General features: G+C 31.7%; 5 protein-coding genes across 5 annotated transcripts; 2 read left to right on the top strand and 3 right to left on the bottom strand.

Moving 5' to 3' along the window:
* The first annotated feature begins 695 nt into the window (after positions 1-695).
* On the top strand, positions 696-2,669 carry LOC103494707 (DCC family protein At1g52590, chloroplastic). The gene is made up of 5 exons (XM_008456022.3): positions 696-975; positions 1,130-1,187; positions 1,495-1,602; positions 2,135-2,227; positions 2,360-2,669. The coding sequence occupies exons 1-5, from the start codon at positions 759-761 to the stop codon at positions 2,439-2,441; spliced, it is 558 nt and encodes a 185-aa protein (XP_008454244.1). The 5' UTR covers positions 696-758; the 3' UTR covers positions 2,442-2,669.
* Positions 2,670-3,129: 460 nt separating this feature from the next.
* On the bottom strand, positions 3,130-5,447 carry LOC107990323 (probable polygalacturonase At3g15720). Its single transcript, XM_051088137.1, has 7 exons — positions 5,208-5,447; positions 4,466-4,661; positions 4,139-4,346; positions 3,968-4,049; positions 3,741-3,849; positions 3,527-3,643; positions 3,130-3,360 (listed from the first exon to the last, which is right to left on the bottom strand). The coding sequence occupies exons 1-7, from the start codon at positions 5,339-5,341 to the stop codon at positions 3,130-3,132; spliced, it is 1,077 nt and encodes a 358-aa protein (XP_050944094.1). The 5' UTR covers positions 5,342-5,447.
* A 2,884-nt stretch (positions 5,448-8,331) lies between these two features.
* On the bottom strand, positions 8,332-10,417 carry LOC103494706 (embryo-specific protein ATS3A-like). The gene is made up of 3 exons (XM_008456021.3): positions 10,100-10,417; positions 9,740-9,847; positions 8,332-8,751 (listed from the first exon to the last, which is right to left on the bottom strand). Exons 1-3 carry the CDS (start codon positions 10,232-10,234, stop codon positions 8,476-8,478), a joined length of 519 nt encoding a protein of 172 aa, XP_008454243.1. The 5' UTR covers positions 10,235-10,417; the 3' UTR covers positions 8,332-8,475.
* A 1,919-nt stretch (positions 10,418-12,336) lies between these two features.
* LOC103494890 (ethylene-responsive transcription factor WIN1-like) lies at positions 12,337-13,406 on the bottom strand. The gene is made up of 3 exons (XM_008456270.3): positions 13,310-13,406; positions 13,067-13,215; positions 12,337-12,904 (listed from the first exon to the last, which is right to left on the bottom strand). Exons 1-3 carry the CDS (start codon positions 13,390-13,392, stop codon positions 12,555-12,557), a joined length of 582 nt encoding a protein of 193 aa, XP_008454492.2. The 5' UTR covers positions 13,393-13,406; the 3' UTR covers positions 12,337-12,554.
* Positions 13,407-20,489: 7,083 nt separating this feature from the next.
* Positions 20,490-25,493, top strand: LOC103494704 (phospholipase D alpha 1). Its single transcript, XM_008456019.3, has 4 exons — positions 20,490-20,734; positions 22,102-22,203; positions 22,548-24,447; positions 24,890-25,493. Exons 2-4 carry the CDS (start codon positions 22,114-22,116, stop codon positions 25,321-25,323), a joined length of 2,424 nt encoding a protein of 807 aa, XP_008454241.1. The 5' UTR covers positions 20,490-20,734; positions 22,102-22,113; the 3' UTR covers positions 25,324-25,493.
* The last annotated feature ends 1,164 nt before the right edge of the window (positions 25,494-26,657 follow it).

Raw genomic sequence — 26,657 nt, 5'->3', positions numbered from 1 at the left:
GAGGATCCTTTTAGATTTAATTTTAAAAATTCAAAATTCAAAACTAAAAGTATATATCTTCAAAGCTTAAGAATCAAACATAACAATTGTGAAAACAATTTTTAGAGGCTAGAAATGTACATTTCAAAAATCTAGAGCCAAACCTTACTCTTCAAAACTTTGGAGAGTAAAAAAAGTAACTTTTCCAACTATTAATTTGATGTATTAACTTCTTGTAGCCCCAATATTTCATAACTTTCACTTCTTTCGTACTTCAAATATATTCGACAAAATTGATTTAAGGTGAATCCGACCGTAGTTCCGCATTGGTTAGATAAGGGGATGATCTTAAGTATATAAATGAGGACAACTATCTATATTGGTATGAAATCTTTTGAGATTATACGAAAAGCAAAGTAATGCCTTTAACTTAACCATGCTAGAATATAATTTCTTTCGCATGCCTACAAATGAAATAATAAAAAAAATTGCCATATTCCTTACTCCCTTGGTGTGTATTTATTTTAATTTTACCAATATATGAATAGTTTAACTGACAAATCGATCATATGGTGATTCCAGAAGCTCAGGTGGACTATGAAATCCCACGCTGCCCAAATAGAATCAAAATCCTCTGAAATGACAATAATACCCTCCAAATTACTATCTACATTAAGGTATTTTCCGTAATTATGACCATCAATAAGGCTAAATTTGTTAATTTATAGTTTTCCCAAATATAAAAGATTTTCCTTCCAATTGGTGGAGGAGAAGGCGCCATGCAATTGCCACTGCCACCGTCTCCAATGGCGCTTCCACTTTCCGGCAGATTCCCGGCGCCTTTTCTTCCGCCGTCTATGAGGAAAGCTGGAATGCTGCTGCATCCGATTGCTTCCGCCTCTTTATCTCCGATAACCAAAGACGAAACGATAGATTGGGTCGAAGCAACTTCCGACTTCTTCGAGAAAGATACGAGACCGATTATGCTATTTGACGGTACCGGCTTCTTGTAGTTTTCCAATTGCTGTTATTTCTTAATCAGCTAACATATGATTCCTGATTGAATTGAATTGAAGTGAGATGGCTCGGCTGTCTTTGTGTTCGGGTTTGCAGTGAAAGTGAAGTATCGATGATTTTATTGTTCTCTCAGGTGTTTGCAATTTGTGCAATGGAGGTGTGAGATTTGTTCGTGCTAATGATAGAAACAGGCAGGTCTTTTTTTTTTTTTTTTTTTTCTGTAGTAATTCTTGGAAAGATAATTAAATTTGGAGCTGATTTTTTTAGGCCACTTTTGGTATGGTGGATGACGTTGTATTTCCAGGATCCATGGTTTATGCTTTGACACATTCGTAATCTTGTTGCCATGATTGAATTGCAGACGTCATAAATTTAAGATTATGTGTTTCTGTAAATGGGATAGCTTAGTTTTCTAAGGAGGAGTTAATATTAATGTTGATATAACCTCGAAACCTTATGCTCTCGCCGTATTTGTGGATTTCCTCTTGACATTTACAGAAGAATACGATTGGAGGCTCTCCAAAGTGACGCTGGCAAGAAGCTGTTAAGAAGGTCAGGAAGAGCACCGGATGATATTTCAAGTGTTGTACTTGTTGAAAAGGACAGGTATGTGTTAGGTACCTAGATAAAAATATTAGTATGTTAGTATTATGGGGTATAAATTATAATCGTCGTGAGAGAGAAAGTTAGTTACTGTTGTTGTAAAAATTAAGAGGGTGGGTGAGTGAAGGGCAGACTATTTTGTGGAGTGATCTAGGGCTTGGGTGAGAGCACTCAAGAGCAAGGTTCCAAGTACCTTTATACTTGGTCTTCTAGTTTCTTCTTTGGTTCTCAGTATATTTTAGATGTTGATTCTTGTTAGGAAGTATGCTAACAGTATGTGCAGCTCCTCGTTTGAAGGTTCTGATGAGCTATATTTGTTTTTCTTATTTATGATCTATGGCCTTTCTGATCTTTCTTGAAGAAACAATAATCATAATTGCAAGACAACATTCTCAAATGTATTAATTTCCTAGAAAAGAAAAGAAAAGAAAAGAAAAGGCCCTGTTTTGCTGATAAACAAATTTCTCTCAACTTCATCTACTGCCATCTTGTCGGTTAACACTGTTGATGATAAATTTTAAATGCTGGATTGCAGATCTTATATCAAGTCTGAAGCTGTTCTAAGAATAATGGAATACTTAGAGTTACCTTTTCCTCAGCTTGCATTTTTTCTCCAGTTTGTGCCTCTGTAAGTTATTCCTAATCCTTACTATCGTGTAATGTTTTTGCTTCACCACAAATCTCTTATCAAAATAAATAAATAAATAAAAAATCAAGTTTGAACTTATCTTTCTAATTCTGATTATTAATTGCATTGCAGGTTTGTTCGAAACATTGTCTATGACAATATTGCAGATAATCGATATACATTATTTGGACGCTCGGAGTCATGTGAAATATAGAATTTACTTGTACTCTTAGGATTTGTATATAATACTTGGGAATTAGAAATTTTAGAAGTCAAGATCTTTGTTTGATAATTAATACTATTGCGAATTGGAGCTGATATCATGATTGACTTGCCAGGTCAACCTTTGTTATTGTTATCCGTGTATTTTAAGGATTCTCGATGTTTGTTTAGTCAGTTCCTTTCATTGACCCAATATTTATAACATATCGTTTCAGCATAACTCTTTCTTCCTTCATTCACCCGAGTAGAATTATCTTAATTTCAATGCAGAAATAGATTCGTTGTCTGTATTTCAATTGTTACTCTTATAATAGAAATCTAAGAAAATTGACAAAAATTATAGTGTTTATCTGTTGAAGTAGATCCCTTAAAACGTTTAGACTCGTTGATGTGCTTTTTTTTAGCAGACATCGCATTAGAGAATGGAATGCCAAAAAACATGTGTTTTGGATTCAAAATGGATAAGAATGAGGTTTTGGAGCCTACATCCTATGCTATATATATGAAAAAAATGGTATAAAACTGAACCAAAAAATCAGGAAATCACGAGCCCAATGCGGCTGACGTGATCAGTATTCTGAGAAAGGAAATATAATCATTTCTCTTGGTAGGAGACTGCCAATCACCTCATTCACTAGATGCATTCTCAGATGTTTTTTTCTTTTCTTTCAAAAATTCATCTACGGCTCCAAGCAATCTACGGCAGGAAATGTATTTGTTGATGTTCCATGAGCATTGTCACACGACGACTGAGCTATTTTATCGGAATCTGCATATCTTATATCGATATCTTCTAATACAATGTTGCTGCAGGCTATATTCTCACTGCAACTTAATTCCACTGCCACCTCTGTTGCAGACGTTCCGTGAAATCCTTGGTACAAAACATCACTCACTTGTACAGCCGATGTCTGCTAGATTTTACTAATGTGTTACTTTACCTTTTGCATAGTCATATTGAAAAATCTATTGCTAAAAGAGAGAATGTTCAGTCTTTACTCTTAATCATTTTTTTGGATCTGAGTTTTGACTATATTAGCATATAACCTTGTACAAGATAAATTTTCTTGTTTTTACCTGGTTTTTGCAGTTGTTTTTTCCATTACAGTAATACTGGTTGATCAGGATTGGTTTGTGAACTTGATCCAATGTGATTCCTTGAAATGATATCTTCCTTGCATATCCAGATCCCCCCTAAAGTGAAGGAAATGGAATAAGAGAATCAGCACAGTTCTTCATGTTTGAAGACATCAGATCAAGGTAAAGTATCAACATGTAGAAAAACAAAAACCTGCCAAGTTTTGATCCTTGCTCCGTACATGGTCCCTTTCAGGTGACAATTTTGAACTCTCACTTCTTCTACAGAGGATGACATCCCATCTTTTCCCAAGCTACCAATACTGAAACCAGCGACCATCTTAGTAAGACATTTTAATATTTATTTCAAATTAGGCCTCTACTTTGTCATGGGCATGCATGTGAATCAAGTAACATTTAACTCTTCTTAAGTAATTTAACCTTATTCCATGACCAGGTCCACACTGGATGTTTGCTATGTGGATATTGGAAGTGCCTTCACTAATAGCGATACAATCATCACCTGTTATGGTAGATGCAATTGAAGAATTAGTTCTTTCATCAAACTGAAGTTTCTAGTTAATATTCAACCGGGATTTGTAGTAGTACTACCTGTTCCAATATTGCAATTGTGAATCTTAACATTAGTTGAATAGGCCACATCAATACCATCAGTGTTGGGACTATCCTCAGGTGCCACTATGTTCAGTTTAGAGATGGAAGCCTGATTGCAGCGAACTATGTGCATATGGCTCTTTGGACTGTTAATGTGTGTTAATCCAGAAAGCTGAAGGCCGTCACAGTCATGAATTGCTAATGCCTATCAATCACAATGTGGATACAATACGATTGAAGCATTGGTAAGACAAGAATATAGAGATACTCCTGCATAAACACAGGCACAGACAAGAGAGAATTGGAATAGTGATGGTATCAGACCGTGGGTTTTCCATCTGAATCCCGGTTCCACCAAGCAGCTCCTTGCCCATCAATTTCACCATTCCCTTGTATGACGAGTCTGCTCACATTAGAGAACAGCAACCAATTTTTCGCATCAAAGTGTTTCCAAGCATCAAGGTCACTTGGAGCCACTATTTTCCCAAGGATCTGCACTTTCTCAAGTAAGTTACCATCACTATATGCATTTTACTTATTAATAAGCGTGAGAAGTCTTTTGAAGTTAGGAAGTCAAAGACAATAACTAGGTTCTATTTGGTAAACATTTCTTTTTTTTTTTTTGAAAATTAAGTTTACTTTTTCGCATATTCTTATATTGTTAAGCATCGGTTGAAATATTAGTCAAATTTTAAAAACAAAAACAAGTTTTTCAAGGCTACTTTTCTCATGTTTCAAACATTTGACTTGGATTTGAAAATACAAGTAAAAAGTAAGAATATATGGTAAGGAATTTTTATAAGCTTAATTTTCAAAAACAAAAAACAAAAAACAAAATGGTTAACAAACGGTGTCTTAATAACTTGAAACTATAGTTGCCTAATGTTACTTTGTTGAGTTTCCTATACTGAAAAGATGGAGAGACCTCATGATCTTTATAAGGTACACAAGTTATTTGAGATAGACTTCCATGTTATCCAATAACTTGTAGCTACTTAGAAGGGTGAGCTATGACTATGTGTATGTAATGTAATTATGTAATGTGTGGGGCCTTGCAAGTTATCACAGAAAAGGGAAAAAAGAAAAGAAAAGAAAAGAAAAGAAAAGCCTAATTACTTGAACACCGACGGTGGAGGACATGCATGGGCCTTGAAACTGCACTGGGTTCAGCAGAAATGTTTTGGTAGATGGTACTAGCATAGCTGAAGGAGTTTTAGCCTCACAAACAGCTTTCCAAGCCTTTAGAAATGCCTTTTGGATAATGAAAACTATCAGAAACAATAGAGCATTTGATACATAACTCAAAAGTCTGAAGGTGTGAATAAATTTACTTGTGAGTCATCTGTCTTTCCATCCCCAGCTGCCCCATATTGAACCACATTAATGGTCTTAAAGTTCGTAATAACAGGATCAGTATCGAGAGGATCATTATAACTAGGATCATTATTAATAGGATTAGCATTGCTTTCTGGATGATGATGTTTTCTTAATGCAAATATCACACAAATCCCTATTATTATAGCCACTACAAAACCTGCCTGCAAGTAGGAAGAAAAACAGTACTTAGTTGTAAATATTACAAACAAACAAACCTTTGATAAATAAAACACAAAACAGTGACTTGTTAAGTGACATGAAAATCTTGAACCAAAAGCTATCAAGAACAGTAAACTTTGTGCTGGTTAAACAAAAGACCAAAACAGATTAAGATGAACCCGAATGAGCAAAAATACCATCAATTTCTTAATCATTGTAGCAAAATGGAAGCAAGGCGTATCAAAATTGGAAGTTTGATAGTAAACTAACAGATTAATGGCTAATGGTTTGACAAATCAGGCATATTTATATCTTTTTTGCAAAGATGAATTTTGCTTTTTGAAATCAGGCATGTCAATTGGACCGTCTCTTATGCTTTACTAGTGAATGTGTTCATATTCAATGAGAATTATGGTATCTTTTTTTTTTTTTCTCTCTTTCATGCGTTTTTGTCAAATTGAAGATTTCAATAATTTAAATGAATGTTTTTATTACAAATAGAATCACATTTTTTAGGAAATCTTTGTTTTGATGGCCGAAATTCTTTCCTTTTTTGGTGGGTTTTCACAAGAAAAACAAGAATTTTGTATCATTTCGGATAAGAAATTGCTCTTTCTGGCCATTCTAAAAACTAAAAGAATATATATTTTGGGGATCCAGGCAATAAATGTAAAATATGGCTAAGTATATTCATTTCATTTCATCGATTTTGGCCATTCCAAAATTCTGTAGACCATTTTAGGAAGATTTTACTTCTTTAAAATGCATACTATATAAGTTGTATAATTTCAACCTACGACACTTTTATTTTCTTTCTAAGAATATAGCTCCAAAAACCGAACATCTACTTTAAACTTAAAAACAAAAGCTTTGTGTTAATTGAGCTAGACTCATTTCGACTTCCATCTTCGATTTTCAATAAACATAAAAATATATTGTAATCTTATCTTATTTTTTAAATTTTGTTTTCGCTTGTTTCAAAACATTAATTCATCAATTTCAACAAAAAAAAAAAAAATCAATCCCTTTTTTAAATTAATTTTGAATAATCAACCTTTTATAAGTCCTTGCAAATTTAACGAAAATATTTAGTCTATTGCCATTTTAATTAAAGATGCATTAAATTTGCATTAGATATGTGTTTTATATTGGTTAAATGTTTTGTCTAAAAAAATCATTAAATGCACACGAAAAATACTTTTTTGGTTTTGCAAATCACAAAGGAAAGAATATTACGAATCGTAATATTTGTGCAAATTTAAAATATTTACAAATATAACAAAAGTTTACTTTTAGTTAGTGGTAGACAATAATTAATCTAAATAATCATTCGTACTATAGTACTCTATATAAATAAAACAATCAAACTTAGATATACTTTTAAATAAACGAATTCATTCTATTAGTTGAAAAATAACGTACTATTTAAAGTGTATTAAAAGAATCTAAATCGACCCTACAATTAGATATTCTACAACGATTTTCTCTACCACTTCTATGCTTTCTCTTGGTCAAAACACAAATTGTCAACTTATCATTGTCGCCAACTCAGTCAATCGTGGTTGACTTTGCCACCTGTTGTGAAAAATAGTCATAGGGCTCGTAATTCGTAAAGAATCATGAAATTAGTCTTTCAATCAAGTCCTTCTAACTTGAGCATAGTTGGAGGATTTTGAGAGGGCTCAATGGCATTGTGACTAAAGTTTTGAAGAGGTAAGTTATTTCAAGGACAGAGACTTCCAAATTGTGATAGAGCTTATGCAGACTAGAACAAACAAATTATCATAGATATGTTTATCTCCATCGATATGGACGACATTTTCAATACCTTTTAAGATCTCTTCTCCGTGAAAAGTATTTATCACCTTATGATGGATTAAAATCATCGAGAAGGTAATTTCAATCAAGAAAATAGTTGGCAAAAAAGGGATTAATCTAAATCATTTGTGCTCCTTTTGCAAGAAGTACAATGAACTTCTCTTTTTCCTTCCTTACTGATGTTTTTGGTTTTGAAATATTATATGGCAGGTTCGAAATATTTCTACCCATTGTTATTCGAGAAGAGGGGATGAAAGAGTTGTCAGCGATAGTAGTTTTGGTCTTATTGCAATATCCTTTTTTTCGTAGACAAACTTTTAAGTGTTTTTTAATTTATTTGAGAAGCTCGAATGTTTCTTTTTGTAAAAACAAAGGACTAGTTCCAGACCGAATGCCCTTTACACTGTCTAGGACTTTTTTGATATCTTTATATCTTGATTAAATATATTTTATTTTTTTGAAAAAAAAAATTATCCATATGATTTCGAATGAGTACAAAATCTCTCAATAAAATAAAAAATGCATTATATACGATTAGTCCTTAATTCAATGGTTAAATATTCTCTTCCATACATGCCAAAAACAACATAGTAATCATCAATATGTGATCTTTAAAACCTATTTCAATATTTCAATTTGAGAAGAGATAAGATAGAAGACACAAAATTCAAACTCTTGAAAGAGACATTGTTCTTCATGTTCTCTATTTTCATTCCTACATTTTGTACAATCCTTTACTTTTAAAGCTCTAGTTAATCATCCCTGTAAAATATACAAGGATTTTGACATTAATAACATCAATAGCTAAAAACCATCAAAGAAAAGGGAGAAAGCACTAGATCTATCAGGAATTTCCATTATTTCTAAGTTTACTACAAAGATGTCATCACTTTATTTAACTCAGACAACTTTAAGCAACTGTTCCCATTACACAACCCATAACATTGCGTTACTTAGCTTGGAATTTTCAACTTAGTCTTTTACATTGCTGCAGTAGATTCCACAGCTTGATGCCCAGAGCAGAAATTAAAACCAAACCAAACATCATTGGGAATCTTCGAGTTGTAGTTAAAAGTAACGGATCTTGAAGAGTAGCTACTGATGGTTACTTTGTCCACTTTCCATCCATCGTATCCGCTCCGGTAGAGGTACACATAGCATACTTGGTACGTGCATGGTCCCTTTAAGTCATATCTGTCTGTAGAGCAGCGCTCAAATGCCCTTGAAGATGGATCATCAATCCTCGGTACATATACCTAATCAGTAACATTTTCAACGCATAAGAAGAATGGGATATGAGAAGTTACTTTTTCAAGTGATAGCTCATTTGAGAAAGAATGTTTGAAATAAAGGCTGATCTGGGAAGGAGTTCAATTTGGAGAAAAATTAGATGACAAACAAAAACTTAACCAGAAGAAGGGCAGTAAGGGGATAATTTCTCTCTTCCCTTTTTGACCTTAAAGCCTTTGAGAATTCCTATTTTGCCCGCACAACACTTCATAATATTTTTGATAATTCCTATTTTGCTTTCACCACACTAAAATGAACACATCTCCTAGGGAAAGGTATCACACCTTGTCAGCTTGACGCATCAATTCACATAATGACTAAAATTCATATGAACACATCCCTTCACCGTGCAACTACAAATTTTTCAGAGAGCAATATAGTTTTTTTGTCATAGAAATTATGCCTTCAACATTTTCAGCTTGATGCACCCGTATCTAACTAGTAACTTAAAAGAAATCAAGTCCAACTGTTGAAGAATCCAAATTTTAGAACTATATGCTATATTCACAAATTTTCATTTTCCAAAAACATTTCTAAACCTACATACAAATCTTGATGACAAAAACTTAGTTTATCTCCGTTCTTCCAAAATGTTAATGAAACTGCGATTTTGATCCTATTTTAATCCATAAAGAGGTATAAACACATAACAAAATTGCCCAAATCCAACCAAAAATCATCCAACACAATATCAACGAAAGTAACAATGAACCACAAGCCTTAAAGAAAAACAAAACCTTAATGAAGAGTATGGCTGACATTGAGGTTCGCTGTTTATCAAACAATCACCTGATTTCTCTACAGCTGATACTTCAAACATAACACAACTTGCAACAAAATCACAAAAAAAAAAAAAAAAAAAACAAAACAAAACAAAACAAAAACAAAAAAAAAAAATGAAACAGCACAGTTTACATTTTGGGGATGAAATTTTGTTCAAAAATCAGAAAGTACCTGATTCCCATATGCATCTCCAAATGCAATACTGATGTAATCCCGAGTATAAGCAGGCGATGAACAGCTTGTTTTTATTGTTACCGTGTACGAACAGCTCCTTGCATTCTGTAATAACACGAAAAAAGAAGAAATTACACCGATTGCTTTAATACCCACATCAGAATTTTCTCACAAGAGCAGAAAATCAGACCACGATCTGAAAATTTCTACAAATCAGAGAAATGGGTGATTACATTTAGGGCGATTTAACACAATCCCGATGGTTTTTACCCCCCCGGGAAAATAAAAAATAGCGATTGTCTTTCATGTTCTTGATCGTATGAACGTTTTGGATAAACAAAAGTCGAAATTGCTCACCTGGGTATTGTTGATTTTGAAGGATTCAAGAGGCTGAGGATGCGGCTGATGAAGGATGGATCTAGATGATTCTGAGAAGCTGAAAATGGCGAAGAGGAAACAAAAGGAAATAGTTGCTTTCTTCAAAGTTTCCATAGCTATTTAGCTGTGGGTCTGAGATTGTTAAAGTGTTGTTAAATAAAAGGCAAAACTTTTAACTATAAACTACGCCATGAGAATCACACGGGAAACAGAAACTTTCTAGTAGATCTCGTCCAACACTTCACTTTTTTCTCTAAAAAATTATGAATGAGTGATCAAGTTTAGTTGACGTATATGCTTTGTCTTAGATAATATAATAAATTTTTTATTTTAGGTCCACTAATATCTCCATTCATAAAGATATTAAATGCATCAATTACCTATTTCACGTTAAATTAATAATTTAAAGTGATAATCGATACGATTAGGTAGTTTGAATCGCTCTGCTACTAACTTTTTCAAAAAAATTATTGAACATCTTTTAAAATTTAAACTATTTCACACGACCTTGAAAGTTAATTTTGAATATCGTTCAATTGAGTCCATGTACTTATAATTATCTAATTGATATCAAAATAATATTTTAATGAAATAGTAATTTAGTTTAGAGAAAATATTGAACTTTTACTAAGTTTCTAGAAGATTTGGTCCACTCTACTCAAATAAGCCTTAGTGGTTAAGGAAGATGATGTATGAGCTCTTGATAACACACTACAACTTAATTGTTAAGATATCTATCTATTACACCACATGTTTAGATTGCATAGGTTTTTATATATAAATTTGTTTAATTTGTATATTACAAATTTTCAACACTAAACATATTAACAAAACAATAATAATAATTAAAAAATAGTTTGAATCTAATATATAAATATTGTATCGATAGAAATGATAAGAAGACAAATAAATAAATAAACAAAGACATAAAGATTACAATGAAATACTCATTTTTTAGACATCTTCAACGACAACGCTCATACAACCTACTCCTATTGAATAACTTGCTCTCCTTCTAAGTTTGATATTCCCTCTCCTCTCGATGTACTAACACTATTTTTACTTATTAGTTGAAACGCACTTCAAACAAATTTATTAAGACTCCCAACTTGTCTATGAGATGATCTTTTCGATATAACCAAACTTTAAACTCATCTAAGTATAAATCAGTTTTGAGCTTCCTGACATTATAAATATAACCTAGCCGAATGTCAGACACTTAATAGCCTCACAAAGAGGTTCATAGATATTTTTTTTAATAATAGTCTTGCAATACGTGCACACAAACACACAACAAAAGGGGCTCAAATTGATCATGGTCAAATGGAAAGGGTTGACCTCCACTTCATCCTTTTGGCCTAGGTTAAGGCCGGCTCAAAGCTCGATTAACCCTCTTTCTTAAGCTCAATTTACTCTCTTGGCTCAAATGCTTGCATGTTTATTATCACTTTTCTATCGAGTAGCTTTTTGTTTTCTTTATATCATTTTACCTTTTAACCCATAAATCACCTAAAACATACGCGTTGATTTTCTATGTACAAGATAATAAACTATAATTGTAACATATTTTTTAGCACATGATTTCTCTTTTTATACCCAACTTAAACAAGAATATCGATCTTGTATCCCATCATAAAATTTCTAGCATTGATTGAAATTTCCTAAATTTTAATAGAAATTAAATTTTAGATTGTGTGTGATACAATTTTGAGCTATATGTTTAAGCTACTTTTCACAATGCATTGGGTTTTTATCCATATAAATATAAGGTGTGTAAAGATGATCATAAATCTATATATATTTTTTCTTATATCACATCTAAATTGTATTTTTGTTTCCACATATTTTCAAGTAATATAAAAGATAGTTGGTCACATTATCACTTTTCCCAATTATTTTGAAACTTGTTTAAATCTAACTCACACAAGTCATAAACCAAAAACCCAAAAATCTAACTATAAACGACTAATTGCAATGAAATCGACTAAAATTGATTTAAGATCAACCGTCTTGGAATTTATGGTTTAGCAAACTTAAAACAATACATTAGGATTGAAAATCTTGACGACTATGAATGCATGTCTTAGTCTTAGTTAGTAATTAATTTTTGATCCATTCCGAATGGCCCTTATACTGATCATAGAAGGAAGAAAAAAAAGACCAAAATTGAAATAATACATAATACGAATTGATGAATAGTATATGCTCTCATGATGTTTTATAAAAATGATAATCCACAACTCCATGCATGTATTGATATTTAATATTTTATGATCTATATATATATATACACATGCAAATTATCTATATAATTCAGAACATAAAACAAAGCAGATCTCCATATGTAATTAAATTTTTGGTTAAAAAGAAAAACATGTAATAGTTTATGTTTAGATTTAGAAATCATTCTTGAAAAAGCTTTATGATTACTCGTCTATATCTTATTTAAAAGTTCTTCAATCATTTGCAGAGCAGCTCTTTCTTCCTCGTCTAAACTTCCTGCTCCATCGTCTGAAACTCTCACTTGATGATCATCTTCCACACCATTTTCCAACAACTCATCTGTTGTTACTTGGTAACCGTCGTCGTTCTTCTTCTCATCAAGCTCCACCATCATCAACCAGTTCGAGTCGACCACTCGATAGCGTCCTGTACGCCTCTGCCAAACGCCAATGCGACAATTCTCGGTGTCGAGACGAAGGCAAGTCAAAAAAGGAGGAAGAGATTTCCAATAACCCTTGCGAAGTTTAGAGTTGAGAATTGTCGATAATGACGAAAATGAAGCTGATGGAGATAGAATATTATAAAATTTAAATTTATAAACAACATCGTTTTACTATATTTATAAATATTTTAATTCACTTTGTTATACTTTTTAAAATATAGTTCAAGACTTATGAAAGACGCACAATTTCTAATATAATAAAATTTTGCTTATGTACTTACAAAAATTTCTAGATTCGTTCCTGACCATGACAGTCGACATTGGAAAGTTTGTTTTTGCAGTTCGACCGTTCATGAGAACGGCAGCCTCATCGTAGGCTCGAGCGGCATCTTCGGCCGTCTCAAACGTTCCCAACCAAACCCTTCTCTTCCTACAAAATTAAATACACAAAAAAAAGAAGAAATTAAACATACATATTGGTTTTAGGGTTTAGTGAGTATTAGAAAAGAGTGAAGGAAAACTACAGAAGAGGATGACGAATTTCGGAGACCCATGAGCCCCATCGCCGTTGTCTCACTCCTCTAAATTTCTTTTGTTGTTTTGCCATATTGTTTCAAAAACTATATTCAACTCATTCATCATATTATGTGTGTGTTTGTATATATATAATACATACAATATTATTTTGGGTTTACTCTTGTTTTGCCATACATGATGAATATAATATTTCCTGCTGTGAATTTTTTAGTTTCTACCATCTGTCATGGACTTCTTTCTTTCCTTAAATACATATTGTATAGGGTTTGCAATATTTAGTAGTTGAGATACTTGAGTAAGGAAAGGACCCGACTCGACATTGGTTCATGAGATAACTTAAAAGATACAACAACGATTGTGAGGATGGAATCAAAGCTAACACCTTTAGGATGGAAGAGAATCGTATAATTACCACTAAATCAAGATCACTTTTATAAAAAAAGAAAATATTTGTAATGCTTTTTTTTAGTAATATTAATATAGTAACACGTATTAACTCTAATATACAATAAACAAATTTAACTCAAATAAATGATATATAGATCAAGATTAATGCTTGAGGACAATACACATGTGCATGAGTTCATTTTTCTATAAACTAACATACTCTATAAAGTTAACTTTGACTTGTATAGTTCAATTGAATATAAAACGTCAACATAATCATTAAAAAGGAAATACATATCATGATTATATAATTATGAAACTTTGTGAATACAAAACATTTACATCCCCAATTAGAATAACTTTTTTCCCTTTAGAGAGAGATTCCTTGTAATATATATTGTAGAAAAAAAAACCCATTTCACCATCGTTAAACATCTCGTACTTTTTAAGTTTTAAGATTTGATTTCGATTTTTGTTTGAATTCCTATATTTCAAGACTTACACTTTTAATTTCATTTTTCCTCGATACCTATTCAGTTTCCATTTTTAATTAATTTAAAAGTATTGTTATTCATTATGTTTCAACTTAGTATGAAAGTTAGTTTTGAAAATTTTAAACAATAAAATTTCAAAATCGAGATTTTTCTAAAATGAAACAAAATTCATATCCCGAAAGGTAAAACTATAGCGTTTTGAAATATATAAACTAAATCGAAATCAAATGCATAACCTAACATAGACCAAATAGAAACTAGACGAGAAAGGTGGGTTAATTTTTCTATATCATTAGTGTTATTTTCTTTCAACTTTTGGGAGATAGAAAATTGGGATATCCACACGTTTAATTATCCAGGTTCGAGCCAACCCAAACAATGAGTTTCAGAAAGTTGTGATGTTTGAAAACTTAAGGCTTTTCTTCTTCTTCTTCTTCTCCTTCTTCTTCTTCTTCTCTTTCAATGGGAAATATTAATTGATTAATATATGGAAAGTGGGCATTTATACAAAGTTATGGCCCAACTCTTTGTATTGTATTTGAGAGCTAAGTTGTTTCTTATGTATTTATGTCTTTACCAACTACTCTCTATCCCATTTTCATCCCCTTCTTTAAACACACTTCCAAACTTAATTTCTTCTCCCTCCATTTCTCCTTTCTTATAATATCATTCTACCCTTTCATCTTTTTCAATCCATCAACTTATCAAAACCTGTATACCTAACTAAATATATACACATTAAATAGTTTTTGTTTTAACTATTTGCTGCAGTGATCTTCTGGTGCAACCTGTTCATGGGTTTTGGGGGGTAGAGAAATGATTAATATTGGGCTCTAAAGGCCTCAACGGGTCCAAACATAATCTCCATGGTGCTTCATCTATCTCTCTCTCTTTTGTTAAGAATATTATGGTTAATTGCTTTTTTATTTTCTTTTGAGGTATGAGTATGATTTTTACTTGGTCTTAAAAAAGTGTGCACACTTTTCTTTGAGTTTTTAGTTTAGTTTTCCTTCCCTCTTTAAATTTTATAGTGCTATGTAACTATTAGCCAGATTTTTTAGTTTGGTTTTCATTAATTGGTACAAGCATAAGGGGTGTCAAGATTCTATACTTTAATCCTTTGGTTTTATTTGATTTGATGACTTCTATAAGCAATCTTTTTTTAATTATCTATTAATTGATTTAAAACATTTAAGTTAATATTAAATCATTTAACATTAGTTTTTTGGTCAAGTAACTTAGGGGAAAATAAAGAGAAGTTGTAGTGAAAAACAAAATTAACAGATAAAAGTTTTTCTTTTGGTTGATCATATTGCAGAGTGGAATTTCTAACATTGAAGTGGTCGATGGTTGAATTTTGTATTAGATTGAGTTATGCTCATTTTAGTAATTCTGAAAGAAAAAAGTATAGGTTTATTTTATTAAGAAAATAATATGGGCGGTCGGTCGGGTCCGAAGAACTCATTCATTCCACAAGGATCAAAAAGGTTGACTCGGGGAGAAAGTTTTGACATTTTAAACAAGTTAGAGAGAGATAAGAGTATAGATAGACTAATTTTTTTAGAAAATATTTAAGCCCAGTTTGTTAGCCTTGTTTTTAGTTTTTGTTTTTGAAAATCAAGTTTATAGACACTATTTCCTCTCGCTTCCAAATGTCTTTCTATGTTATCTATTTATTTTTTCTAGTGGTTTAAAAACCAAGTCAAAATTTGAAAAATAAGAAAAATAGCTTTTAAAAGTCCGCTTTTATTGTTTTAATTTAGTAAAGGATTTAATTGTTGTCCGAAAGAATAATGCAAACGCCTTAATTTTTGGGGAGATAAATTAGAAAAGTAGGGTTAGAAAAAGAAAGAAAATAAAATAAAATAGTTACCAAAAGATACTATCGAATAAAGGTTGTCGAAGTTTTCCACTACACTAAGAGAGCCCAAGTTGGGGGTTGAAGTCTTCACTAGATCAATTGGTTGTCGAAGAGTTCATTAAAGGTGATTGTTGAAGTTATAGTCACCAGAGGTGATCGCAAAGTTTAATTGTCGGAGAGTGGAGTTACGTTACCGAAAACATTTGAGATAGAGAGAGAGTGTTGGTTATCTCAACTAATGAATTGAGAATAGTTGTATTGTACATGGCAAAATAGAGGTAGAAATAAGTCTTAACTCTCCATTATTCTAACACATCCTCCCAAATGTTGCAGTTCACTTAACTCACCCTTACTTGGAGTTTCAAGCAAATGTTTAGTCGCGAGTAAGGTTCTAAGTCCTTACATCGTAGGTTCCAACTCTTTTAGATTTTACACCATAGACACTAGAACTTGCACAGCCTTCACTCATGGTTGGAGATACCAGTTTTTCTTTTTGGATGAATGGATTGTAAGAGAAAAAATAAACGTGATGAAAGAAAAAGAGTGTAAATAATGACAAACGGGTGGGACATCCCAACCCATTGTCATTTGAGAAAAGATCATCATAATGGATGGTGTCAACTTTTTTGTTTGGACCGTCGGATATTGCTCCACAAAAGTGTCGGCATCCTCTAACTTCGAGCCACGTTCGTTCTTCGAACCATTAGCAGCAAAAATCACCCAAAGTCGGTATTTCACCCAAAAACACTTGATCCATCATTTGAAACTTCTTTTGTGTGTCTGAGGTTTGCTTTTACTTACTTTATATTTAAACCTATTCAATAGGTTTTAACTAATGTTTTGAATGTAATCAAAACGTGAATAATCTAAAGATGGAATTAAAAATGAGATCGTAAAACATAAAAACCAAAATAATTATGTTCAAAATTTGCGGAACGAAATAAATTTTGTATTATAAATCAGATTCAGAACTTTCAATCCAAACGATAAATTTTGTATTATATATTTTACTGTACAAAACTTATCACATAATTAATTACAACTCACCAAACACCTGTTAAAGGATATAAATTGGTTTTTAGGATTGTTTTTCAACTCTAACAAAATAAATCAAAATATGTAAAAATATCATTAATAAACACTAGTACTATTTATTTATGATCGATGTTTATCGATATTCGTATCATTGTCTATTAATAATAATAGATTATGAAATTTTTGTATATTTGTAAATATTTTCAACACTTTGTCATTTTGAACAATTTTTTTAATAAATTTATATTCTAAATTAATTTTGTGTTGGTCTTTGATAATTTTTTGAATTCTTAAAAATGGGTTAATAAATGAGACAAAATTTTGAATTTTATATCTAAGATGTAACTCTTAGCGAATTTAAAAAAGAAAATTAAAATTTAGAAACTAAAATGCTGGCGCCTGAATTTAACGAGAATCTAAAGGTTTTATGTTCAAATTCAGTGCTCTAAGTTGTACCTAAAAAAATATTATAAACAAAAGGTATATTTTAACATAGACTACATAGTAATGATAATTAATAATTTGACATCTCTTCATAACACTTCAAATATATTCTTTCTTGTTTTAACCAAATTCCAGAAGAAGAAAAAAAAAAAAACATTCAAAGTAATAATAACTAATTTTAAGATTGATTCAACATATAGTTTACTAAAATTTAACCTCTAAGCTGAAATAGAATCTATACTTAGTTGTATTTATTATCATTCCATAAATTCAAGATATTGTTATCATTATCATTAATTATTCATTCTTAAGAAGAAAAAAAGGAGTCAAGAAAGGAATATGGTTATTTTAATTTTCACGACTTTTTCTTGAGTTTGAAGGAGGGATTCAAACCACTATATGCATTGTTATCCATCTTATGAGATTTCTTTGTATTGATAGTTTTCGATTTAGCTTTTATTGGTTTTTTTGGTTCGATAGGGTTTGGGGTATACAAAACCACATACTTCTTGCAGTTAATAACACTCTCGTATGTCAATTAAGCTATGTTTGTTTAGACAATTTTTAGTTTTTATTAATTCAACAATGGTAAAAATGAGTTGTCGCTGATCTGTTTTAAATGGTATCATTATTTATTTTTCAATAAGCACACTTAGATTATTTTTAATGGTCCGAATGTTCCACATTCACATATTGTTTTATCTATAATTTGGTTTGATTTTGTAAACTCACATGCCTAAAAAAATGTGTGGATTTTACTCAATTTATTCATCATCATTATAAATATTAAAGAAATTATTGTAAATGACAAATCTACTAAAAATATTTACAAAATATACAGCAAAATTTTATATTCTATTAGGTGATAGAAACTGATTCGCTTCTATTAGTTTCAATCCATCAACTACTACAAAGTTTACTATATTTTATAAATATTTTAATTCATTTTGATATATCTGAAAATGCACATAAGTATTATTATTTAAAATTTCTTCCTCATAGTCTAATGCTCGTGTATATAAGCTTAACTAGTGTCATGTAGATTAGAGTTATTGTCCCCTCAAGAAAATACATTTCGAGATTTAGTTAAATTATTTTTGCATTCTCTTTGATTGTCCCTTCCTTAACCAAACTCTTTTAATTTTTTTTTCCTCTTTTCTCTTTTCTTTTTTAATGGAAGAAGGTTAAGCGACTCGGTAGAAGATCTAGAGTCAAAATGATATTTCATGAGAAAAATTAATTTCGACAAAAGTGTTGATAAATATTGATAAAATGTGTAGACATAAACTTTTGCTATATTTATTATTAAGTTGGATCATTTTGCTATATTTGTAAATAACCATAAACAATAAAAATAGTGACAAATAATCGTTTTAAAAATAAATGTTTTTGATTATGGTATATAATTTGGATTTTATATTAATTTCATGAAGCAAACAAAAAAAAATATTATATCTCTTTGATAAAAGAAATTCTAATAACGATGTAAATCAACATTACTTAGACTAATAATATTCTAATAACAAAATGTTTCTTTTCAATTATGACTTTCATTGTTTTTGTTGTCTTTATTATTATTACTTGAGAAATAGAAACTTAATTAAAATATAGCTTAAGAAGATTACTTTCATATACCCTAAGAAGATTAAATATTACTTTCTTACTTTTGGCAATAGAATAGTGATTCAAAACACAATCTTTCTCGATAGATGAAATAAACATTATAATATAGTTTGAACAAATTAAACGTGTTTAGATACCACTACAAGTAAAATAGACTTTTCGATTCATGCATTCGCCAAAAATACAAGTTTGAAACGCGTCAAATGTGTTAAAACTCATATAATGTCACTGTTAATATGCTTTAGATACGTTGTTTAGCACACTCTAGAAAATTCCAGGAGCAATGTACTGCAAAAACTAAATTAACATTTCGATTATGTTTGATTTTTCGTTTGAACTTTTATTTTGAGTCTACCTTATTTAGGGTTTCAGAATGGTATCGTATATAAACTTTCTCATTTGTATATACTTTATTATCGAAGTATTATGTACTACGTTCTTTTCTGAATATAACTACGATGTTGTTAGGGAATTAAATTTTTTTGTGTTTTTAATTTAATTTTATTTTTTCTCCTAACGAGCATCAAACTAAATCAAAACAAATTAAAATTGAGGTAGAATTATTTGTTGAGGCTATGTTTTGATTTGGGCCCTAGTCTCTTGGTTTAATCATGACACTCTTGGCTAATTAATTCAAAATGTATAATCAATTCTTGATGTTTCTTTCTCCTATTATTATGACAAAAAGGAAAGGAATGCTTTTCAAAAGTAAATTAAAATAACCATTTGCATAAACTTATTCCCCACTTAAACCCTCTCCAAAAGAAATTAATACAAAAGAGAAAAAAAAAAAAAAACTTATGTTAGATTTTTAGATTTTATGAAACTTTTACATTTTACACTGTCATATGTCCAATTGAATGTCTATTCCAAATTTCTAGTTCAAAGGTTAGATTTTTAAAACATTTATGAAACTTTTAAGAGAGTATGATAATGTTAAAACAATATATTAGTACTTCTTAACTTTAGTCCATCAACAATAATTTAAAGATTAAGTTACAAAATTATAACACAATACAATTGAAATGGTTGAACCAACCTAAACCACACCTCTCATAAATTGGTAGAGTTTCAACACAAATCATGCTCTAACAGACCTCTACCTCTAAATCCATAAAAGGAAAGCTTGAATTTCCTCCCCGGAGAAGATCCAAAAAATTTATTCCAAACGTGAAACCCATAGTTAAGCAAAGCAAAACTCCACTAATTTCAAATCAATGTGCCACAACCATACCCAAAGTTGAAACTAACTAAAACTTTTGAATTTATACGTAAAAGTTGAGGATTTAAATCAATATTTGTAATTTACTAAAATCTAAAACTAAATTTGCCTTTTATATATATAAAATATAAGTGTGTGTGTGTGTGTGCAATTATTTCATTATAGAGAAGGACATTTGGCATCCAAAGAAGGGGGAAAAAGTCCCTCCATTTCTTCATTATTTTCTTTTCTCTTCACTCATAACTCTTCTCTTCTTCTTCTTCTTCTTCTTCTTCTTCTTCTTCTCCTTCACTGAAGCTCAAGATATAACACAATCTACAAACAAAAATCAGCACAGGAAAGAAAGGTATTTTAACTTCCTTTTTCTAACCCACTTCTCTCCTTCTAATTCCCTTTTCTTACCTCAAATTTCTATAGAGTTTCTGCTCTCTAAAAAAATTTGTGCTCTGCTATTACTTCTCGGACGACTTTTTCCTTGCTTTTTCTCTTTAAAATGGGTAGTCTAAGAAGATCCATTTAGAAGGATCTTGGTAATCGCCGGGATTCCAACAGATCTTCACGGGGGTTAGTGACCGAGCGAGGTGGGGGGTCGATGAGGAGATCGGATCTCCGAGCTCCGGTCGCTGTGGAGGGCGGAGATCCGCCGTGGGATGTGGGGGCGGCTTAGCCAATCATGTGTTGGATATTTTTAGTATTATTAGTATAGTAATAATTTATTTTTGTAGTTGTGATTGAGGGGCCACTTGCTGTTATCGCCTTCGCCACTTGGAATCTTTTCAATTTCTCTTTTTCTTTTCTTCTCATATTTATACTCTTTCGTAAAGTTTAACTTACAAATCTTTAAATCACATTTGTTTATCTTTTAAGTATAAAACACTGTTTTTTTTTTTTTAATATAACAATTAAAATGAACAAAAACATGATTTCAAGGTTGATAGTATTATTTTAGTTGACCTATGTTTATATCAACAAATGAACAAAAACTCAAAAGTATAAGGATTGAAGTCTCGTTTTATCATTATAAATTTCATTTTTTATTTTCCATTTCTTAAAGTTATAATTTGTTCACCTATTTGTTTATTGTATGGTTCACATTTGGTAAAAGAAAATGAATTCTTTTTTGAAATCTATCAGTTATGCTCTGAAATTTGGTTTTAAAGCAACAAATGAGATGAGTGTTTTTAAATATACCAAAAAGTTAAAGGACCCTTTTAATAATGGTTTTGTTTTTTAAACTAAAAGAAAGGTTTCAAAGTAATTTGATTCAAATATTTATATTGAAGCATCAGAGTGACTTGGTTGTAATTGGCATGCACTATCTAGTTTTAACAATAAAGAAAAAATGATTGGTGGAGGTGAGGGAGAAAGAATCCATGGAAACACACACACCCACACAAACACACATATATATAATTGTTTCAAAATTTTAATAATTAAAAATTCTAAAAGAAAATTTAGTTTTTAAATAAAAAGTTGATGTCATGTCGATTTCAATTAGTATCAAAAGTGTAACTTTTTCAAGAATTTGTAAATTTTAGTAATTGTTTTCCTTTGGATTGATATGCTAAGGTCAAAAATCAAAATATCGTAGACTAAGATTAGTCTCAAATATAATTATTTTTATTTATAGAAGAATGTTTGTGTTTTTTCTTTACTTTAAGAAATATATTTTGATTATCGTTGAAGTGTGCTCATTTTTATATACTTTTTTAGGATCATTGAGAAATGGCACATATTCTGCTTCATGGCACCCTTCATGTCACCATCTATGAAGTTGATAAGCTTCACTCCGGTGGTCGCAATTTCTTGAAACAGGTAGATTAAAGAAAATGTACCTTTTTTCTTTTGTCTTAACGTCGTAATTAATTTTTAATTTCAAAATGTTATAAAAAAAGTGTTTACAACCCGTCAAAATAATCTACCAAATGTATTTTAAACATTTTTTTAACGGAAGAGTATAAATAAAAATTCTTTGTCTATATATTTCCAAATTTTATCATTTTTATCCTTAGGTTTAAGTTTTGTTTGAATATGATCTCTATGTTTGAAGGTTTAACTTTTAACCCTTCTTCATTCTTGTGTAAGTACTCATTTTCTTCTTTGGTGATGAATGCACCAAACTGAGTGTGATGTATGAATATAAATTTTGGTGTGTTTAGTTGGTTGAAAACGTAGAGGAAGCAGTTGGGTTTGGGAGAGGAATAACGAGGCTATATGCAACCATTGATCTTGAGAAAGCCAGAGTTGGAAGAACAAGAAGGCTTGAAAGAGAACATTCAAATCCAAAATGGTACGAAACTTTCCATATCTACTGTGCTCATATGGCTTCCAACATCATCTTCACTGTCAAAGACGACAACCCAATTGGCGCAACCTTAATCGGCAGAGCTTATTTACCTGTTCGTGAGATCATCCGTGGTGATGAAGTTGACAAATGGGTTCCAATCTTAGATGAACAAAAGAAACCCATTCGTGGGGAACCCAAAATTCACGTCAAGTTACAGTTCTTTGATGTCACTAAGGATCAAAACTGGGGTCGTGGCATCAAAAGTCCCAAGTTTCCTGGTGTTCCCTACACTTACTTCTCTCAAAGACGTGGTTGTAAGGTAACTCTGTATCAAGATGCTCATGTTCCTGATAACTTTATCCCTAAAATCCCTCTTGCTGGGGGGAAGTTTTATGAGCCTCATAGATGTTGGGAAGATGTTTTTGATGCGATTATGAATGCTAAACATTTGATTTATATTTCTGGATGGTCTGTTTATACTGAGATTTCTTTGGTGAGAGATAAAAGAAGGCCAAAGCCTGGTGGAGATATAATGCTCGGTGAATTGCTTAAGAAAAAAGCTGGAGAAGGTGTTACAGTTCTTTTGCTTATTTGGAATGATACGACTTCCGTTCCTTTTTTCAAGGAGGAGGGGTTAATGGCAACTCATGATGAAGATACTGCTAAGTTCTTTGCTAATACTGATGTTCATTGTGTTTTGTGTCCTCGTAATCCTGATGATGGGGCTAATGTTATTCAGGATATTGCTGTTGGGACAATGTTCACTCATCATCAGAAGATTGTTGTGGTGGATAGTGCTTTGCCAAATGGGGATCCAAGTAAAAGGAGAATTGTTAGTTTTGTTGGTGGGCTTGATCTTTGTGATGGTAGGTATGATACCCCATTTCATTCCCTTTTCAGGACTTTGGATTCTGCTCATCATGATGATTTCCATCAGCCAAATTTTGCGGGCACTTCCATTAACAAAGGTGGTCCTAGAGAGCCGTGGCACGATATCCATTCCCGCCTCGAAGGACCTGTTGCGTGGGATGTTTTGCACAATTTTGAACAGAGATGGAGGAAGCAAGGTGGGAAGGATTTGCTTGTGAAGTTGAGGGATTTAGATCAGATCTTCATCACTCCATCACCTGTCACCTTCCCGGACGACTTTGATAGTTGGAATGTTCAAGTTTTCAGGTCTATCGATGGTGGGGCAGCTTTTGGTTTCCCCGACTCGCCTGAAGAAGCAGCAAAAGCTGGATTGGTAAGTGGAAAGGACAACACCATTGATCGAAGTATTCAAGATGCTTACATTAATGCTATTAGAAGAGCAAAGAATTTCATATACATTGAGAATCAGTATTTCCTTGGAAGCTCATTTGAATGGAGAGGTGATGATGTGAAGCCTGAGGTAATTAACGCCCTGCATCTAATTCCAAAGGAACTTTCTCTTAAGATTATGAGTAAGATTGAAGCAAGAGAAAGGTTCACAGTGTACATTCTTGTTCCAATGTGGCCTGAAGGATTTCCTGAAGGGGGAACAGTTCAGGCAATATTAGATTGGCAAAGGAGAACAATGGAAATGATGTATAAAGATATAGTTCTAGCTCTTAGAGCTAATGGGGTTGAAGAAGATCCTAGAAACTATCTGACATTCTTTTGTGTCGGGAATCGTGAAGTTAAAAAGCCTGGAGAATATGAACCATCAGAATCACCTGATGAAAATTCTGATTACCTTAGAGCCCAGCAATCTAGGCGCTTCATGATTTATGTTCATTCCAAGATGATGATTGGTAAGTCATGACTCTTTGTTTAAGTTCTTTTTAGTAGGATTAAATATCACTCTGGTTTATGTGTCTCGTTCGGTTCATTTTGGTCTATATACTTTTGAAATATCCATGTTAGTTATAATAAAAATTTGTGTTTAGGGTGCAAACTATTTTGTTTGTATAGACTATAATAATTACAGTTTGTTCGTTTTGACCCTTATACTCGATTCTTTTAGTCGATAACTTTCTTTAATTTTTATCCCACGTAATATCTACTAGATTTCTTTAAGATCTTGCAAATAGAAATCAAAACAGTCACCTTATGAGATGCCGAGGACGAAAATAAGATGTTTTGTAAGTAGGACTAAGATAATGAATCAAAGTTGAAAATATAGTACTAAAAGCTGAAAGTAGAGTGATATTTGTTTTAACAAAGCTAAGAATTGGTTTGCAATTTTTGAAACAGTTGATGATGAATACATAATAGTGGGATCAGCCAACATCAACCAAAGATCAATGGATGGTGCAAGGGACTCAGAGATAGCAATGGGAGGTTACCAACCATATCATTTGTCAGCTAGAGAGCCAGCAAGAGGCCAAATCCATGGCTTCCGTTTGGCATTGTGGTATGAACATTTAGGATTGCTTCATCAATCCTTCCTCTTCCCAGAAAGTATTGAATGTGTTAAAACAGTAAACCAACTTGCTGATAAATATTGGGATCTATACTCGAGTGAGACCTTTGATCGTGACCTTCCTGGCCACTTGCTTCGCTACCCCATTGCGGTCTCCGCTGACGGTCAAGTTACCGAGCTTCCTGGGTTCCAGTTCTTCCCTGATACTAAGGCGCGAGTTCTAGGTAACAAATCTAATTATATCCCTCCAATCCTCACTACTTGAAGGGAAAAGTACCCCTTTTTTACTAACTGTTCTAAAGATGAAAAATGCTGGCTTTTCTGCTTTGTGATGGGAAGGCAAGAAGTCTTCATGTGTTTTTATGATAATGGTTTGATGTTATGAATGTGACTGAAGTTGCTTATAATAAAATGTTGGGTTATTTGTTTGTATCATTTTGAAATAATTTATACTCTTAGTGATTCATTAGTCATAAACTTAATGAAAAATAGAACCAAGTTATTAATCAATTTCCTTCATACTTACCGTAGATATTTTTCTGAGCATCACGGACAAATCCATACCTCGTCGACACGATATTAATATTACAAATAAAAGTAATATATAATAAGATCAAACATATTAACGTACGTAATGGTAAAATAAAAAAGAACCTTATTGAAAATAAATCAAGACGAAATGCTTTTTTTTTTTTTCAATGAATACCGTTATATTTTTTTATTTTTAACACCTTAACTTAATCTAAAGTGTTGTTTATGTTTAGTCATATGCTTTTCCTATCGTAAGATTAGTATATTATACATGCTCTGAACATTTTTTTTTAAACGTCGTTAATTGAATTAAATATAGATAAATTTTAAAGGAATAAATTTGTTAAGATAAAGATGATGTAATCCTGCATTTAAATGAAAAGAGAGCTATATAATTGAAAGGAAAAACAAGAAGAAGAAGAGGAAAATGGGAGGACTCTTCATAATCATGAAAAAAAAAGACGAAAATGGAGATTAAAGTAAATATGTCCCATCAAATTTATATAATTTCATGAAAAATCCAAGCTTTGAGTCATTATTCTACGACTTATTTGAAATGGAAATCTTATCGTCCAAAACTCAAGCCCTCGATACACCTACACAAAAATTAAAAGAGTTTTCTTAAGATGTTGCGAATAACTACGAGATCTTGCGAATGAAACTGTGGATGAATAGATGGAAAAGTTGAAAATAAATATAAAAAAATTTATAATGCTAGGATAGCATGAGATGATAATACAGGAAGAGGCTAAGGAAGACAATGGGAACATTTGATACAATTGGATATTCCACGTGGCTCAATAGAGATGATGGGAAGTCGGCAAAGAGACACCTGGCAGAGAGTGAATTCGACACGTCGGAAAGAAGTGGAAAATTTTAGATACTTTTGTATTGTGAAAACGTTCCATTACTGTTACGACATGTTGTCCAATTGGAGTTTGCCGACAGTTAGTTTGCCTACTCCAACTCTCCCAACTGTCAATCATACATCTCTTCCCATTCTCTCTATTCTTTACTTTAATTGCATTTCATTATCTTACATTTTCAATTTCATCCCTCACCTTTTCT

The sequence above is a fragment of the Cucumis melo genome, chromosome 7 (genome assembly GCF_025177605.1).
Source record: "Cucumis melo cultivar AY chromosome 7, USDA_Cmelo_AY_1.0, whole genome shotgun sequence".
Taxonomy (NCBI): domain Eukaryota; kingdom Viridiplantae; phylum Streptophyta; class Magnoliopsida; order Cucurbitales; family Cucurbitaceae; genus Cucumis; species Cucumis melo.
The sequence above is the reverse complement of the archived record's forward strand: the minus strand, read 5'-3'. Positions and strand labels throughout refer to the sequence as shown.

Bases quoted from the DNA above. Each gene is read 5' to 3' on its own strand.
- LOC103494707 (XM_008456022.3), top strand. From the start codon at position 759: ATGCAATTGCCACTGCCACCGTCTCCAATGGCGCTTCCACTTTCCGGC. The intron at 976-1,129 runs GTACCGGCTTCT...TTGTTCTCTCAG, and splicing joins ACCGATTATGCTATTTGACG to GTGTTTGCAATTTGTGCAAT. The intron at 1,188-1,494 runs GCAGGTCTTTTT...TGACATTTACAG, and splicing joins CGTGCTAATGATAGAAACAG to AAGAATACGATTGGAGGCTC.
- LOC107990323 (XM_051088137.1), bottom strand. From the start codon at position 5,341: ATGCTAGTACCATCTACCAAAACATTTCTGCTGAACCCAGTGCAGTTT. The intron at 4,662-5,207 runs GTGATAACTTGC...AAATGCATATAG, and splicing joins TTTTCTTTTTTCCCTTTTCT to TGATGGTAACTTACTTGAGA. The intron at 3,644-3,740 runs GTTTTTGTTTTT...CCTTCACTTTAG, and splicing joins CAAGGATCAAAACTTGGCAG to GGGGGATCTGGATATGCAAG.
- LOC103494706 (XM_008456021.3), bottom strand. From the start codon at position 10,234: ATGGAAACTTTGAAGAAAGCAACTATTTCCTTTTGTTTCCTCTTCGCC. The intron at 9,848-10,099 runs GTGAGCAATTTC...GTGTTATTACAG, and splicing joins TCAAAATCAACAATACCCAG to AATGCAAGGAGCTGTTCGTA. The intron at 8,752-9,739 runs GTACTTTCTGAT...GTTACTGATTAG, and splicing joins GAGATGCATATGGGAATCAG to GTATATGTACCGAGGATTGA.
- LOC103494890 (XM_008456270.3), bottom strand. From the start codon at position 13,392: ATGGCAAAACAACAAAAGAAATTTAGAGGAGTGAGACAACGGCGATGG. The intron at 13,216-13,309 runs GTAGTTTTCCTT...TTAATTTTGTAG, and splicing joins GAAATTCGTCATCCTCTTCT to GAAGAGAAGGGTTTGGTTGG. The intron at 12,905-13,066 runs GTAAGTACATAA...TATCTCCATCAG, and splicing joins GAACGAATCTAGAAATTTTT to CTTCATTTTCGTCATTATCG.
- LOC103494704 (XM_008456019.3), top strand. From the start codon at position 22,114: ATGGCACATATTCTGCTTCATGGCACCCTTCATGTCACCATCTATGAA. The intron at 22,204-22,547 runs GTAGATTAAAGA...TGGTGTGTTTAG, and splicing joins GTCGCAATTTCTTGAAACAG to TTGGTTGAAAACGTAGAGGA. The intron at 24,448-24,889 runs GTAAGTCATGAC...TTTTTGAAACAG, and splicing joins TCATTCCAAGATGATGATTG to TTGATGATGAATACATAATA.